This window comes from Apteryx mantelli, chromosome Z, assembly GCF_036417845.1.
Source record: "Apteryx mantelli isolate bAptMan1 chromosome Z, bAptMan1.hap1, whole genome shotgun sequence".
Lineage (NCBI taxonomy): Eukaryota > Metazoa > Chordata > Aves > Apterygiformes > Apterygidae > Apteryx > Apteryx mantelli.
In genome coordinates, this window is record NC_090020.1 from 32,593,027 (window position 1) to 32,611,071 (window position 18,045).

At 37.4% G+C, this 18,045-nt stretch overlaps 1 protein-coding gene across 4 annotated transcripts in view; it reads left to right on the forward strand.

Annotated features, from left to right (window-relative positions):
* The window catches only part of DAPK1 (death associated protein kinase 1), a 96,332-nt gene extending 79,124 nt beyond the window's left edge, over window positions 1-17,208 (forward strand). For 3 of the 4 annotated variants that reach the window (XM_067315319.1, XM_067315320.1, XM_067315322.1), the window contains 8 exons: window positions 1,075-1,152; window positions 4,261-4,483; window positions 6,863-7,051; window positions 8,874-9,071; window positions 11,356-11,494; window positions 12,794-12,914; window positions 13,947-14,135; window positions 14,788-17,208. In XM_067315319.1, coding sequence (XP_067171420.1) covers window positions 1,075-1,152; window positions 4,261-4,483; window positions 6,863-7,051; window positions 8,874-9,071; window positions 11,356-11,494; window positions 12,794-12,914; window positions 13,947-14,135; window positions 14,788-16,020 — 2,370 coding nt within the window. In that variant the 3' untranslated portion in view covers window positions 16,021-17,208. The remainder of the gene's footprint in view (window positions 1-1,074; window positions 1,153-4,260; window positions 4,484-6,862; window positions 7,052-8,873; window positions 9,072-11,355; window positions 11,495-12,793; window positions 12,915-13,946; window positions 14,136-14,787) is intronic. The other variant, XM_067315321.1, reaches the window with a different exon arrangement.
* Window positions 17,209-18,045: the final 837 nt, after the last annotated feature.

Below are 18,045 nucleotides of genomic sequence, written 5' to 3' on the forward strand. Positions count from 1 at the left end.
ACATTATGGTTCAAATTCAGTCAATTCACACCTGTGTTTTTTGCTGTTTCTTGCTAATGCTCTATTCCTGTTCTGTTTGAATTATTTGGAGTTATGGAGTACATAATGACTTTTATGGAAAACTGAAAAGGGCTTCTGTAGGTGAACGCTCCATTGTAAAAGATATTTATTTCATTATCCCCAGAAACTACTTAAGACAATGTAGATTTCCGATGAAAAACTATAGTAAAATCATAGATAGAAACTCAAAAAGGCGTCTTAATTCTCAGTACTTTTTCTTAACACATGAAAGCTCTTACCTAGGAGAGAGTGAAAGAAGCAAAATACTCATAAATTAGTTATCTATTACCAAAGTATAAAACAACACAATAGCATTAATGTAGTCATAAAAGTAGTACGCAGTTCTTCTTTCAGCTTTTATATTAAACTGCTGACATATGAAACACAGGTAATTAAATGTCAGGAGCAGAGTGCTGAAGACAGCTTTGCTTCTCCTCTTAAATTTGCTGAAACAATTTAAACCACAAGCCTTACACTGTTCATGTTTTTTCAAAACCTTGATCCAGTGACTGATTTGCCATCATCATTCTTTATCTGTTAGTAAACAGAATTCACCTGCTCTTCATGTGAATGAATAGGGTGGTGTATGTCCACTTTGTGAAATGTTTAAACTTTTAGATCTGGTTATCATGTTGTATCTAGAAATGGCTGTCATCCACTGATTGATTGGTGAGAAAAGAAGAGGAATTCAGAGGGGGAATATTGACATTGCTCTAAGCCTCTGAATTCAGAGTATCTTGTTACAGTGGCATCCAAATGCCAATTCTCAAACTAAATGCTGCTGTTCTGTATTTTGTCTTTTTTTTTTTTTTTTTTTTGTCAGTTTAACAGAACAGGGATTCCAGTGGGGACAATTTTTGCTGTTTTTTTTTCCCCCCTCCCTTCTCCCAATCCATTTGTATCTGACAGCAGTTATTCTGTTACTGCCTTGAGCAGAGCTGAGCAATACTACACGTGTTTTTTTTATTATGGGCAAAAGGAAGGAACTGCAGCTAATAATTTGTCTTTTAACAGGATGGGAAAACAGCAGAAGATCTCGCCAGAGCAGAGCAGCATGAACACGTAGCTAGTCTGCTTGCAAGACTCAAAAAGGTTGGGGATGCATGAATTTAACTGAGTTTTACTTTTTTTTTTTTTTTTTTTTTTTTTAAGATAGCAAGAAAAGTTTGACTGTGGGAAATAAGAACATCGGATATTTGTCAAAGCCATTCTGAAAAGCTCTGTTGTAAAAACCCTTACTGAAATGGTATCATTTTTTCCATTTTTAATTTAAAGTGGTACCCTCAGTTAAAGTTTCTATGTACATATTAGTAAAAATGGCTACTCTACACTATTCTACTGGTCTACTGTTTCATCTTATCCTGTCTCAGACAATATCTAGCAATGCTATTTGCTTCTAAGGAATTTTAAAGAGATCTGGAAAAAAAAAAAACCATGAATTAGTGCATCCCACAAACAATACAAGGTGACTTTTTTCCTCCACCATCACCACTTTAGCTAGACTAGGGTAATGAAGTATGGGAGGTTTGTGCCCCTTCTAGAATTTATAGTACCATACGAAATAGTTGCTTATGTTCTCATTGTCTTTTTTTTTAATTTTGTTTTAATTATGCAAATTTGGTATCTCAAAATTCCCTGACAACGAGAATGCAAAGCTGATCTGGTCTTGTACAGTAAGTCTGACACATCTAATATGCATTGATTATTCTGCACATGCACCATCACTCATGCAATGAAGGTGCAGAGACCACTTGCCTGGAGCTTCCAGGCAACAGCCAGACCAGTTAGAGTACTGTTTTAATTAGGCTGATAGGTATGTGGAAATCTGAAATAAATGGCCATGCTGCTTCTTGACAAATTTCAGAGCAGGAATATAGGATGGCATATACTAGGCATTGCCAAGGTTGAAGTAGAATTATGTTTTTCAGCCCTGCCAGTAAATCTATACTTGCTAGGATTGTGAAATAAATCAATGAAGATGTCAGTAAGTATCAAAGTTCAGGGTTCCCTTGCAATGATAGCTTCTGTATACTTTTGTTATAATAGGATCCATTTTGCATAGCTCTTCCCCTTACCAAACCTTTGCCACTTTCTACATGCAGGTGGAGAAATTTGTGTTTTAGTTATGATGTAAATATGGAACAAATACAAATCAACCTGGAACAAAAGAGAGAAGATCAGATAAATCTCTTCTGTAAGAGGTTTTAATAACTGTAACTCCCTTCTTGTTAGCAGAGTATGTTTATTTATCAAAGGCCTGCCTATATACCTGGGAAGGAGAGAAGATAATTTTATATTTTATCAGACATACCCTTGCAACAGAGATTCTGATAAGTGACAATTAATAAACTATAACTATATATAATAAACCACTGAAAAGATTGCAGTACTACTCAAAATGGACAATATCATCTAGTACAGAATGCACCTGACACTTGTTTCATATTCAAAGTGTGTAGAGGAGTTTACTTCTAACAAAACACTCATGAAAGACCTGCTGTCATAGTGGCTCTTATGGGGATTTCAGTATTAGCAATGGGAAAAGAGAGTGCAATATTTGCATTGTGATGAACTCATTTAATGCATGCCTGTTAGGAGCGAAGGAGCTAAATTAGATGTGGTCAGATTTCTCAGCTGAATTGCTGCATGCTCTCCTAATCTTTTTTTGGGCTGTAGGTGCTCTTTTAATGACTCACCCTACATGTTAAGCTTAGTGCAAATGCAGAACAATAGAGTCTCTTCCCCAGCTCCAGATGGGGGAAAAGAAGGAATGGAGGAAGAAAACAGTTTCTTCAGTCCTCTACCTTTCTGCTCTCTCCCTGTTTTCCTAAAGCAGGTCTTTCTAGGGTGCACAATACAATAGTTTGCTCTCCTGTACTGCATCCTCTTGTTGAGTTGAATTTCAGGCTAAGCTTATGTGGGGAATAGCAGAGCATCTATGTCTGATTGCTTCCTGCTGGGAGAAGAGATCAAGACAGATTTGATTAGTTCATTCCAGACTGTTCTTGGCAGAAAGAAGGAATATTCTTCAGATACTACAAGACTGAGATAAAAAGGGGTAATGAGTGAGCTCAAAGCTGAAAGCTTTCCTGAGGGAGATGCAACTGGGTTTGAGCAAGGCCTTGCTTATGAGAATGAGTTTGCACCTGTGGAGGAGTCAATGGATTCACCCAGAGAGCAAACAATGAAAGTAGAATCAAGTAGGGAAGCAGATAAATTGAGGCCTGGGACAAGAGGTAAAGGTTACAAACTGAAACACAGGAAGGTCCATCTGAATATGAGGAAAAACTTCTTTACTGTGAGGGTGACTGAGCACTGGAACAGGTTGCCCAGAGAGGTTGTGGAGTCTTCATCTTTGGAGATATTCAAGACCAGACTGAACACAGTCCTGGGCAACATGCTGTAGCTTACCCTGCTTGAGCAGGAAGTTTGGACCAAATGATCTCCAAAGGTGCCTTCCAACTCTTCTGTGATTCTGTGAAACAAGTGTAGAGAATATAGACTTGCAGTAGAGGTGGAGAAAAATGGAATGGTATGTGGGAAGTCTTTTAAGGTAGAAAAGGTGAAAAGAATAAGTGTTTGGGAAAAGGAGAGATAAGAATGAACTATGAAAAGCAATGTTTACATTGCAAAAAAGAAAAAAAGTCAAAATAAAAGGAGTATTTTGTGGGAGGTGAAATTCTCCCAAGTGTGATAAGTACAAAGTTGATGGAAAGAAGAAGGGAACACAGCACAGTTTTAGGATTGCTCACATGGTAGTTGTCATTGCAGAATTCTTCAGTACTGCATATATGTTACATTTACTATCTGTAAGTTTATGTAAGTTTACAGAATCTGGAGATCATGGTGATGCTACTGGGTCTCATGGGCAAGGAGAAAGGATACTGGAAGAGGTTAATTTTTTCTCCTTTGCTCCCTCAATTAGAAGTCAAAATGTGTGTCATAAAACATGAAGTCATAAAGTGTGATTTTCATGAATACTCAGATGGCTCTTGAGAGAAGCCATCCAGCTGTCTTGGCCACATATCCCTGCCTTTCTGTCTGTAATTGTGCGCTTCCATGATGAAGCAGATGGAGGAACCAATCTAGATGAACACTAAACGGTCAAGAAAATGTTATCTTAACCCTGCATTTTCAGTTTATTGGGAGACAGAAGTTTCCTGCCACAAGTTCTGATTTCTTGTTTGTGTTGAATTTTAGGATGCGCACAGAGGACTTTTTATTCAACAGCTCCGACACACGCAGAATCCACAGCCCAGAATCAAACTGAAGCTGTTTGGACATTCCGGCTCTGGGAAGACGACCCTTGTGGAGTCTCTGAAGTGTGGCCTCCTAAGAAGCTTTTTTCGAAGGCGTAGGCCTAGGCTTTCCTCCACAAACTCAACCAGATTCCCGCCATCTCCTTTGTCTTCCAAACCCCCAGGTATGTCTTTGAAGCTGTAACATTTGAACAAGAAAACACTTTTCTCATAGTCTGTATAACTCTAAACAAAGAGCTATTGCCCGTGCTGTAAAAGGCAAGATCAAGCTACATGTGCAAGAAATCATAGCAGAGGAGGGGGTATTTAGTTTTCTGTATGTCTCGTGCCTAAAGTAAGAGCTAAGAGAAGCAGTGGGTGTGAAGAGTGTAAGAATAGTTAAACCTTTTATTCACTTTTACAGTGTATAAGTGAACTTAGTAGAGGACAGGGCTTTTGAGCACTTGCATTTATTTTTGCCAGAAAGTCCTAGAGTGCAAGCATCCATGTCATGACCAGATGCCACCATCATGTTTTGAAGTAGTTTTGTCGGCCTTTTTGATTGGGAAGCCTAAATAGGTTCTGTGCAAAACTGAAACCAATTACTGCATCTTTATATAAAAGGTGGCAGTATGTAGGTAATAACTAAAGATTCAGAACTGCCATTGATACTTTGGAATGCTTTTAGCTGAAGGTACAGGAATGGATTTGCAAGTTAGAGGTGTCTAGAATTGTCTTCAAATTAAAGATGAAAATGAAATGGAGCTTTACTAAACTTACATAAATTTGTGAGAATAGTAGGGAAACGTTGCTCCTGAAACACCAGCTGGCCTGTGTGAGGTGGGAAGAGCTGCAGGATGCTGAGGAAGTAGATAGGGTTACAGATCAACATGCGAGCACTTTTGGAAAAACATGCAGTTGTAAAAAGACACCAGAAAGAACAGTAAGTTATTCTTCAAGATCCCTTTTCTATCATTGAGATGTTGTGCGGAGTGTACTTGCAATGCAGGCACTTTGAGGATCTCAGGTGAAAATTGCTGTATTGAATTAATATCATTTAATAAGTTTTTAGATAGGCTCAAAGTTGCTTTTTTCTTTAAAACCTTTTGATAATATTTGCAGTTTTAGCTTTCATCATTATTTTTAGGTAATGGTAGAACAGGGTTAGTAAGTCTACTTCTTCTCCAGTCACTGTAGGAAGCTATAAAGTACTCACAAAATGACGTAGCAAGACAATTCCTAGTACAGAAGTTAAGTTATTTCTGTTCACATATCACAGGAGGCTCCCATCTGTGGCTCCAGAATTAGTAAATTAATCAATGAGAAGTTCTTAGTTTATTTATCTTAATTTATTGTGTCATGCAGGGGGAGGTAAATTACTCAAGAAATAGCAGTCCTGGAGGTAGTGCAGGAAGGTTTTGACTGGAGACAGGTTTTTTATGTTGGTTGATACCAAAACCGAAGCACATAGGTGAAATGTTCTCACACCGTTATAAAATCAAACAAGATTGCCAGTTACATTTAAGTTTGTCAAATCTCCATAGAAATAACTGTTTATTTGAAGTGTGCATGTGAAAACAACTTACCTAGATGTAAAAGTTGAAAGTTGTGCAACTATGGCTTTGTTTTGACCTATGCTTGGATTTTTGATTTTTGCTTGTTTCAATATCTGGACCTTTCGGATGAATATTGTAGGTGGGGTGAGTTAATCAGATGGACATTTAAAACTCAATACAATTTAGTGAATACCTGGTCGTGTGTGTTTGTTCAAATCCTGTAAAGATCAGTGCTTGAATTTACCAGTTGTGAATGTAAATCAGCCTAAGGATTGAAATATTATATAAGAGGGTCAAATATAAAAGGGTAGTTATACTACTGACAGTCAGATAACTCTAATATTTGTATTAAAACATGAGTATTAGAATTCAACATCCAGTGGAGGGATGAAATTAATCTTTCCTTTCTCCACTAGATGGTGTTAGTTAATTAAAAAAAAAAAAAAAAAGCCTTTCCTTTCTAATTTGCTCTTCCAGAATCTCAGTTAAATGTGAACTAAACAAGTCGTTTATTAGAAAAATAATTTCAGTTACAGGAGCTGCTTTTCCCCTAACCCCTTCCCCAGGAATAGTTACTACAGTACAATTATTAGTTATAGTGATGTTTTTATCCTTACTTATAGGATTCAGCTATACAAATACATAGCATTTTTGTGCCAATAAAAATAGTCCAAGCTATGAAATTGCAATCCTTAGCTAAAAAAAGCAGTTTATCTTTAAAGTAGAAGAACTTTAACTCCTGAGTTGTTCTGATTTTTCTGTGCTTTCGACCCCAGTAGTAGATCTACCAAGGGTTATGAGTGCTATATGGGATCATTCTATTTTTCTTTTCAACACTGAGAATAAGGATGTAGTAGCGTATGCTCACAGCTTGGTAATCCTGTACTTTCTTTGAAGAGCAGTTTATTTTTTTTTTAATGAGATTTTATGCCTAGAGTACTTATTTTGAAGTGATAAGGTTGTAATTTTCCCATGGTTTGTAATCTTGTTTTCCTTTCCCTGATGCAGTTTCAGTAAGCATTTCAAATCTTTATCCTGGCTGTGAGAATGTTAGCGTGAGAAGTCGTAGTATGATGTTTGAACCAGGCCTGACCAAAGGGGTGTTAGAAGCTTTTGTTTCTCCTGCTCATCACTCTCACTTCTCTGCTGATGACCAGTCCACCAAGGCAATTGACGTTCAGAATGCCTACTTGAATGGTAAGCAGTACACTGGGCTAGTGTGCCTTAATTCTGCAGGACATATAGAGTCATGTTGCTTGCTTTTAAAAAAAAAAAAAAAATCTAATTTTGTGTGATACTGAGTGCTGTTGAGAATTCAACACAGCAGAAATTAAACACAGCAGAAGTTAAAGCTACATGAAATGCTATACCTGTCATGTACATACTAATCACGTATGTCAGATCTTTATAATACCATGTAGAAATGCTCTGGAGATGAATTAGCAGGACAGTGGGGAGGAGGCATCTGGCATAACAGGAGTCAGTAGCTCATCTATTGGTATGGAGGCTCCTACGCTATGTGTAGCTTGAGGAATTTATCAGATTTAATCCAGTCCCATAGACCAAGTGTCTTCACCATGCATACGGTTCATGGCTGTCTGAAGGACCTATCATTCTCACCCCACAAGGGACCTGGAGCTTTAGTTTTCTTCCAAAGGAAGCCAAGTGCTCTGCAAATGGAACCAGTGAGCAGTAAGTGGGCTCTGTCAGCAAAGTCATTTGAAAACCTCGCTACTGTTCCAAAGCAAAACACTTAATGTAGTGTTTTCTCTTGGCCCAGTAGTTATCCTTTCTTCTAAGTACACATAGATAGTAGTAAAGCTTTAGAATGTAAAGACCATACAACACCCTTATTAATCTTATCATATAATGGTAAGATCTCTTCTAGTGAAGCCTTAATAAGGACAATGTTTTGCATACCTTAGCAGTTGCAGTTTTAAGGTTGAGTTTGAGTCTGGTGTAATCAAGCTTTTATTTTGGAGAGTGTAGCATATATACAAACACAAACTGTGACAAAACATTTGTCCTAGTGGCTGAGGAGTTTGGCGTGTAGCTAAAGCTTGTTCTTTGTCCAGGCTAATTTCTTCTTTCAGAACGATATGAAATCAAATCAAATTCTGCAGTGAAATAGAGTTGTGCAACAGATTGTCAGAAAGATTTTCTTTTCTTTCTCTGTACTGTTGTGATAAAGAAGGAAACTATGCACATGGGTGAATGCTGAATAGCTGTACCCACAACAGATTTGAGTTTCTGGCTTTTTTCTTTTCTCCTAGAATATTTGAGGTGCAATTTTAATCAGCGTTTGTTTAATAGAGATAGGACAAACTTATCTGACTTCAGCCTAATCAGATGCTTGGTCTGGGGAGTGCTCAACAAGGTGCTAATACTGTTCTTTCCTGAAGCTAAAGGAGATAACAGAAAGAGGCATCTTACTGCTGGGATCCTTAATGTGGTGATTCTTCAGTTGCGACTTAGCAATGTGATGTGAATAGTGTGGTGTTTTGGTGTTTTTTTTGTTTTTTTAAGTAAAGTGGGTTCTTTGGGAATGTCCTTCAGCTGCTTTTAATGCTAGCAATTGCACATTAGAAAGAAAAAATCATAAATATGTTGAACTGATATTTTGTGGGAGTAGGAAAAGAATGGGAGCAGTCATTCCTGTTTGTTTGAAAAGAATCCAAGATCCATTGCTTTTGTGCAAGGTAAAGGCCAATTTAATGCATAAGGCAGCATGAGTTTAACACACAGATGCTTCCTTGTGGCATCCAGCTGAATGTCCTACAGAAGTGAATGTGAAAGAGGAACAAACTGTGAAGACACAACTTTTCCATTTCTGAGACTGTCTGAAACATGCTCTGTTTGTTCATGATTGCATTTGCAGTATTACTTTCTCACCTGCATACAGTTTATCTTTGTGAAAATTTAAATCAGATTAACTCTTTTGTTTGTCTTTCTGTGGCTGAAAGATGCTTCGTTCTTGCTGAGGAAGCATGATCTCTTCATCTGTTTGTCTGTTTTATAGGAGTTGGTGATTTCAGCATCTGGGAATTCTCTGGGAATCCTGTATATTTCTGCTGTTACGATTATTTTGCTGCGAATGATCCCACCACAATTCACATAGTGCTTTTCAGTCTCGAGGAGCCTTATGAAATCCAGTTAAACCAAGTGACCTTTTGGCTTAGTTTTCTGAAATCATTAGTCCCAGTTGAGGAACCAATAGGTACGCAGTTCTGTCTGTTAATGAACTATTAGGGGACTGGGAAGATAAAGCTTTTTGTGTTTCTCTGCAACTTTGCAAATCCTCCATGTTGAGTCCTCATATGTGTCTTCATTGCCTTTTATTTAAATCAACTTCACACAAGTTTTTTTGTGTGAAAGGGAAGTTTATCTCTGTGGAAGGAGCCTGAAAAGAGTTGTATGTACCAGGTAGTCCAACTAAAATGGATAATGAGGTGCAAATACAGCCTCTTGTGGCATGGGATTTACATCTGTAAATGACAGGTGAAGTTTTTATTTCAGATAAGATGTGTGAGAAACTCCCAAGTGTTTCAGAATGTTGGAACCATTTTAAATCAATTTTAAACACATTGCTTAAATTCCACTTAAATCTAACCCTAATTAAAGGTGTTTCCAGCATAAGTTAGGCTTGTCAACGTGAAGAGGACTGAACAATGTTTTAGAGCAGTATTGCATCTCAGTACATGCCATTCTTACCAGTTTAGCTAGAGTTCTGTTTGGACTTCAGATATGTCATCTTAACCTTTGCCACATCAGGATGGATAGAAACCAGTATTTCTAGTAATCTTCCCATGATATCTGTTAGGACTTTGCACAGGTATTAGTGAGATCACTCAAGCTTCCTAACAAACTGAAAGTTATTTGTCAGGCAAACAAATATTCTATATACTGTAGTATTTGTAACTTGTTGTTTGTAGCTGAACATTGATCTGCAAACCCTGACAGTTTGACAGAAAAAAGCAAGCTCTGACATCTGTCTTGACTCTCCAGTGGATCTAATTCGACACTCATGGAAAACTTACAGAGCTGCTAGGGACTCACCAAACAAGCCTACCAAAATACTTACTGCAGAGAGTGTTCCCCCTCTCTTTTTGTTGGTCTAGTTAATTCTGTATGAGTTATCTCAGAGTGACAGGTGACATTCATGAGCCAAAGGGCAGGCCTTCAGTTTTCAATTTGGGCATACGTGTTTCTTTCATTTTCCATTTTGGATAAAAGCATAAAGTTAATAATATGAGTGTTTAGATCTAACTGATTTGCAAGCACTTCTGGAAGTAAAAGCTCAGAAATTTACAGAATAATATCAAAGCTGAAAATGCATTTAATTTGTAATTGCTGAAAACTTTTCAGGTTTTCTTAGCCCAGCAAGGAAGCTTAGTTCTTGATTTGGCTGAATCAGGATTTGACTTAATCATTTATTCTTGATGATCTAATGATCAGCATAATTCAGATACTTTGCTTAAATCAATGTTTATATTGGTCAGATTAATTTGGATACTCATGCATTTTTAATACAAATCTCTTGAGAGGTAGGTAGTAGTTGTTATTAGCAGAAAGCTTAAGCTTTTGGTATTTCCCAGTTATTTCCTCTTAAGTCCTTCAGCTACAAAAAAAAAAAGATTTGCAACTGCAGAATACTTATCTTGAAATGCTATGCAAAGGTTTGGGCAAATGTGGGTTACTTAAGTATGAATCAAGTTTCTGTAGCTCTTGATGAAAAGTCAGCACTGGTGTGAGGGTACTTCTCCCATACAAAGTTTTGTCAGACAGAACAGCAGGATTGGATGTAGTGTCTTTTTTAAAAGTAAGTCTAATGTTGTCTCTTCTTTCTGGAAGATCAGTTTGAAAGAAAGTTGTATAACTGTGTGTTCCATACCATCACTTCATTCACATGCCATTTATGTCTGTCTTTCTTTCTCATTCTTTTTCATGGTATCTCCCAGGCTTTCCTACTTACTCTCACCTAAGTGAGAGTTCGTTGTTTGTGTAAGTACTGTGAAATAGCATTCATACAAATGTATGAATGTTGTAGATCTTCTGTGTTTTACTTATAATCCTCTAAGTTGCACCTGTAGTACTAAAGACCATCCAAACATTACAAGAAACCCTTTCAAGAAGCTGTTAATAATATAATTATTTTTTTCACATTGTTATAGTCTGCAGTTAATAGATATATCATTAGTGTTATTAGTTAATGCTTTATTGTGTTGAAATAAAGTCATATATCAAAGTTTCTGATGTTATTCAGAGAGGTCAGCTTTTCCAAGTGGACGTAATATAGACAGTAATACAGATAGGTAACAGTCAAAAACCAATTGTTCAGTTGTGTAGAAACATATAGGGTTGTGCTTAAAGTTGATGAATCCACTGCAGAAGTGATTGGTATACCAAGAATGTAAAATGCATTGGTACTTTCCTGGCTCAGTAAGAGAGCCATCTTCCTAGGCATGTCTCATAATAAGGGAGTGCTCTTGTTTTCCATCTAGCATTTGCTGGAAAGCTGAAAACTCCACTGCGTGTTGTTTTGGTTGCCACGCATGCTGACATAGTGAATCTTCCTCGGCCTGTTGGAGGAGAGTTTGGATATGACAAAGACATGTCATTGCTGAAAGAAATCAGGAACAGGTAAGAGAGAAACATATGTAAAAGAAAGTGCCATGCTTTGCCTCTGAGGCTTTCCTTTACTGAAAATCAGGAAGCTTATTTTGTGCAGAAAATGAAATATTTACCAATACTACAGGGAGCAACCTGCTTTGAACGAGCTGACATAAGGGAGTTAAAGTGAGCAAGTGATGCCTAAAATCAGTGAGACTCAGGAAGTCTTCTCACCCTGTCAACACTTGGATACATCGAAAGGCCAGTATCAGCCATCTGGCTAACATCTTGGTGCTTAGGTTTTCCCTCGGTCTCAGAAAAGCGGGTGATTTTGAGCCACAGCTGCCAGGTGCAAAAGAGCAAGCTTTACGAAGAGCCACACTTTTCTCTGAATTAATTTAGGATGGGTAGGAGGCAAACTAAAGCAGGCCTGGAGTTTCTGAAGAGCTGAATGACAGTGTTGACATTATTGAGTCACACAGGTAAGAAAGTCAGCCAACAGATATCTAGAAGTTTGGAAGACTTCTAACCTTCTTGAGCAAATAGTTAGAGGGCACGCTAATTGCAGATTGAAGGCAGGAATTTTCACAAGTTAATCCTACTGTTTCAAGTAAGAATACTTTATATTCACAGTGAGGACTTAAGTGGGTATCACATGGTACAAGGAACCATCTGTAGCTTTGTGGGTATACTCCTCTCTGGAGTATGCAAGAAGTAGATGTAGGTCTATAGGAATTCCAACACAGCAGTGATGGGGCAGTGTCCCTCTCCACTGAAATTAAACAAGAGAAAATATCTGGGTATAATCCTTGGTGTTCAAGTCCTGTTAAATGTGAATCATAGCAGCGCTAGGAAAACACTTATGTGTGTTTGGAAAGTCAAAAGGAAGCATGAAAGACAGAGCTGGTGTCAATATAGGTCAGAACTGAGCTATTTAAAATAAGAAGAAACAAGAGCAAATATGAAGATCTTCTAAAAAATAGATTCCTATAGTCCCTTCTCTAGTGACATGTATGTTATGAGTCCTGTTGTTCAGTTGTAATTTTCTTACGTAATTTTCAGCCATCTTCCTAGTATTTAGGAAAGACAATAATTATCTCTCAACTTCCCTGTTTATTTTCAAGAAAATAAAAGTACCTGTATACTTCTTTGCTTATAAAATATCTTTGCATAATCAATACTTAATAATTTCAAGAAACTTTTTCAACATTCCTTGAAGAAAAATAACTGTTGTGTAATTTAAGGCTGATGTGATATGCAGCAGGATTAAGAAGTAAAACTGGATTTGGGAATAAAAATTAGTAAATAATTGCTGTCTTTCTCTTTTAGATTTGGAAATGATCTACAAATCTCAGACAAGTTATTTGTCTTGGATGCTGGTGCATCTGGGTCTAAAGATATGAAGCTTCTCCGAAATCACCTGCAAGAAATAAGAAGCCAGATAATTTCTGTAAGTAATGCCTGATGGTATAGGTTGTGTAAATGTGTAAATCTTGGGTAAGAAGTTACTGTAGATTTAGTATATATTACAAAAAGAAAGAAGTTCTGTTTGAATTTTCTAGCAGCATGTGTAGCAGACACCATGATGAACAAACTGCTGACTCCAGGGATTCAGTCAGCATTTTTCAGAATTGTAGGTGTTTTGTACAGGTTACCAAAATGATAATCTCTTGAAAAATAATGGAGACTTTCAGTTTAAAGCTCTAGTTTCCTATTGTGAATTGGCACTGATTGGATGCTAGCACTGACTCTTGTTTTTTCCCCCTTTAATTGTCAGAATAGTATTGGAGGGAACTGAAATACATTTAATACAGATAAGTTTTTCATTTAAAAAACAAAACAAAACAGTACAGTAGAACAGTTTCCTCAACCATTAGAAAGGTAATTCTTGACATAGATGTGTGGACTTGAATATATGTTATCTTTTTACTTGACCCTTTTACTCAAGAATATACAGTATGCTGGTAGTTTTTAGCTAACTGAAGGTAAAATAGCCATGGTTTGATGTCATCACCATGAATCCAAAGAGACTTCCATACCAAGGGTGACTGATTCAAGTTATTATGTAGCTTCTGGGAAACCAATTTAAATTCTTCATACCAAAGTCATGCTTAGCTGTGTGACACACCAACCAGAAGTTCTGCCGCTGCTTCTGACAAGTTTAAAAAAAAATGAATTAAAAGCAAATTACAAAGTTCATTCTTCAGGCTGAGGGAAGTGTTTGCTTTTAAGTGAAGTACAGCCTATTTTATGCTCACAACAGTCTTTCAATTTAGTATGTTTTAGGTTTTCTGCTTTGACAAAACTTTCTTGTAGCAGTTGTCACCAGGATGAAATTTTGGGAGCTTTCCGTCCATGAGAAGTGGGGGCTGTGGCTTGAAACTGTAGGATGAAGGCATCAGTGACTTCCGAAACAATTGACAGATAAAAGTACAGTACAATTACAAATGTTATAAATAGATGTTTTCTGTACTTTTGTAAGATGTGCCCACCTATGACTCATCTATGTGAAAAAATAATCTCCACACTCCCTTCCTGGAGAAAAATGAATGGGCCCAACCAGTTGATGTCCTTGCAGCAGTTTGTCTATGACGTACAGGAGCAGCTTAATCCCCTAGCAAGTGAAGATGATCTACGGCATATTGCACAGCAGTTGCATAGTATAGGAGAAGTAAGTGATTTTTATTCAAACTGCATATCTTCATTAGCAAGGTACTGCTTTGGTAGAATAATGCTTAATGTGATTTTGGCAAATTTCCCTAATTATTTTTGTTTCTGCTCCCTCTTTGAAGATCTCATACAAAGTAGAGACTGGTTAATAATGCTTTTTTATTATCGTTATTTTCTTGTGTCTTCTAGTTAGTTCATTTCAACATTATTTCTTTGAGAGAGGAAGAGTTATATTTTTACATTTATTATTACATTAAATTACATTTATTGCTATAATTGTTATAACATAAAGTACCTATAAATGGTTAAGTATACTCTAATCTTAAAATGAGGTAGTGCTTAGTGTCTTTACTGCAAATGAGGCACTTTTGTGTGTCCATTAGAAATTGAATCATAGGAGAACAGCTTTGCATAAATAGCCTGCAGCTAGGCTTTACTGCTGTTGTGTTCTGGTGGCTTTTTCCTAATGGAAGTCAAGAACCAGATCTATTCTTTGTTCTGAATGTCTGTAAGAAATCAAAATACACTGTTTGTTATTCTTCTGTCAGCAGTGTTAATTAAATGATTTAGTCAATAGGTTATGAAAGAGATAATGTGGGGTATCATCTTGTACTTCACAAGATATAGATTATAACTTTCATCTTTTTGGACAGATCAATATTATGCAGAGTGAAACTGTCCAAGATGTCGTGCTTCTGGATCCTCGCTGGCTCTGTTCAAACGTCCTTGGAAAAATTCTGTCAGTGGAGAACCCAAAAGCCCTACATCACTATAGAGGTCGATACACTATAGAGGACATCCAGCGTCTGGTGACAGATAGTGATGTGGAAGAACTGATACAGATTTTGGATGCCATGGATATTTGTGCAAGAGATCTCAGCAGTGGAGCAATGGTGGATATTCCTGCTCTCATCAAGACCGACAATCTTCACAGATCTTGGACAGATGAGGAGGATGAGGTGCTGATTTATGGTGGTGTTAGAATCGTTCCCGTGGAACACCTTACCCCATTTCCTTGTGGAATTTTTCATAAAGTTCAAGTGAATCTCTGCAGGTGGATTCATCAGCAAAGCGCAGAGGGAGATGCTGATATACGTCTGTGGGTAAATGGATCAAAGATTATGAATCGTGGAGCTGAGCTTTTAGTGTTGCTGGTCAACCATGGTCAGGGTATAGAGGTTCAAGTTAGAGGACTGGAAACAGAGAAGATCAAGTGCTGTTTACTTCTGGATTCTGTATGCAGCACCATTGATAACTTAATGGCCACAACCTTACCAGGCCTTCTGACTGTTAAATACTACCTTAGTCCTCAGCAGCTGAGGGAACATCATGAACCAGTAATGGTGTACCAGCCTAGAGACTTTTTCCGTGCACAAAGTCAAAAGGAGACATCATTAACTAACACCATGGGGGGATATAAAGAAAGCTTTAGTAGTATACTGTGTTTTGGATGTCTTGAGGTCTACTCCCAGGGAAGCCTAGGAATGGATATTCATGTTTCAGATCTGAATCTACTTACCAGGAGAAAACTAAGTCGACTTTTGGATCCACCTGATCCCATGGGCAAAGATTGGTGCCTTCTGGCCATGAACCTGGGCCTCCCTGATCTTGTTGCAAAATACAACACAAATAATGGAACACAAAATGACTTTATCTCAAGCCCAGTCCATGCCCTTCTGCAGGAGTGGAGTAATGCTCCTGAGAGCACCGTAGGTATCCTAATGTCTAAGCTGAGGGAGTTAGGTCGCAGAGATGCAGCAGACTTTTTACTGAAGGCGTCTCCTGTATTCAAAATAAATTTAGATGCTAATGGTCAAGAGGCTTATGCTTCAAGTTGCAACAGTGGCACATCTTATAATTCAATTAGCTCTGTAGTGTCACGGTAAGAGCAGGTGTTTTGCATGGACAGTATCTTTTCAAACTGCAGAAAGGATAAAAGATACAATATAAGAGAGTCTATACATTTTCGTTTATGACGTTTTACATCAAAGGGTCTTTATCCTTCTTCAGCGCCACCTTTTTGTGTGTAATCTTTCTACTTTTAACTGTGAATTGTTGCTTTTTATCTTAGCTATTAAAAAGGCTGGTGTACTCCTGGTATTTCAAAATTATACAATGTGCTGCTTAATACTGCCATTTTAACTGGAAAGTCTAACTTTTGGATGATGTACTACAACTGTTTTATAAAAAATTTCAGTTCTGCTCTGAAAAGGAAGAAGAGGGAGAGGAATAGCACATATTACCTGAAATGTGTATTTCTTACACCCTGTTTTTTCTTTTCATCATGTCCTCTGCTTAACATTTTTTAGTATTTCTAAAGAGAAATCCAATTACCTTTGTGGTCAGGCTGCCTGAATTTAACACCATGTTGTTCATAGCTGAAAAAGCGAGTGCCTTTTGCAGAAGGGAGGGTGCAGTTGAATCAAATGATCCTGCTGAAGTTATGAGAAGATGCTACCTCTGTTTCACTTCAATTGTCTGCATGCTTATCATTGCAAGTGGTGCTTACCTTTTGTTTTTCCTGCAGTTCTAAGACATTGATGGTGACTCATTATGCAGAGCATTCTTGTGCCAATACGGTGGGTACAGATGTGCGATACCTAATCAACTTTGATTTCAGTCAGTTTATAATGTGAAAATCTTTTAAACTTGCCATTTGTCATACTTTATTTCCATATGCCTCAGGTAAAAGTTCATATCATTGTAGAATTCAAAAACCACACACACAATGTGTTGGATACTGCAGAACAATATTGTATAGCTGTCAGTTGTCCTTTGTGTATAACAAATGGTTTTCTGCTATTAGCTCCTGTGTTGCTTATTTCCTGTACTCGAAAACTTGGGGGGCTTGGGGAATGGGAAGAAAAAGGAAGCAAGATTTCTTTCAGTGAACTTTAAAATTGATATGAGGGAAAATGACCCATTCTCTGTTCTAAAAAGCATGTAATTTTAATGGTGCGATGTGTGTTTGTTTATATATATCGTATGTATATATATTAATACTATTTTTTCCTTAATCTTTACAATGTAGTAAAATTTTAAAGGATTTTTACAAATAAACTGTTGGCTTGTTGCATCCTTTTCATTCATATTCTGTAGCTGAAAGGGACCAAAACTTCTCTTTTCCTTACAGCTGCAATTCTGCAGAGGCAGTGCTAGGCTTTTGAAGTTCTGGGAGCCTTCTGTCCCACTTCAGTGGGATTTCTCAGCACTCTGTAGGATCTTGTGATAAAATATTTATTTATATTTTATTAGGTGACTCCTCTGCAATAAAGTAGGTTTGCATTTCTGTTGACAAATGGCAAGACAAAGAGGTTTACTAGATACCTTTTCCTTTGTTTTTATACACTGAAAACCAAAACAGCAGGTGCTAGTCTGTCATCAGGAATCTTCCAGACTTTCTCTATGTTGTAAACAGAGTGACTACTGCATTAGAGCCTATGCTGTAGTAGTGGTTCTTTATATCAAGGACCTTCTCATCACATAAGAGTCTGTATTGCTGCTACTTTTTTAAACTCTTATCTTCATTCACTGATAGCTGTACATACTTGTCTCTATACTGCAATCCATGCAGGCAGCTCTTGCACCATGCATCCTCCCTCTGTACATCACAAAGCTGTACTAGGAGTTAAACTGACTCATCTATAAAATGGGAATTACTGTTTCCTGTTACCTTTCTTTGTGTATGTTATCCTTGCTTTATTAAATCCTTCTGGCATCACTGGGCTGCCTTTGTCAAATACTTTTTAAAAGTCTAGTCTGCAATAAGAACTATTGGCAATAAGTCTTACCCTGAGGTCTCTCTGCTCTGATACTCTCCTCCTTCCAACCTACTGAGTTCAGAATCTCTCATCATTTCAGAAAGTTGCCCACTGAAGAACCCAGCTTTCTGCAACCCTCTTAGGGAATAT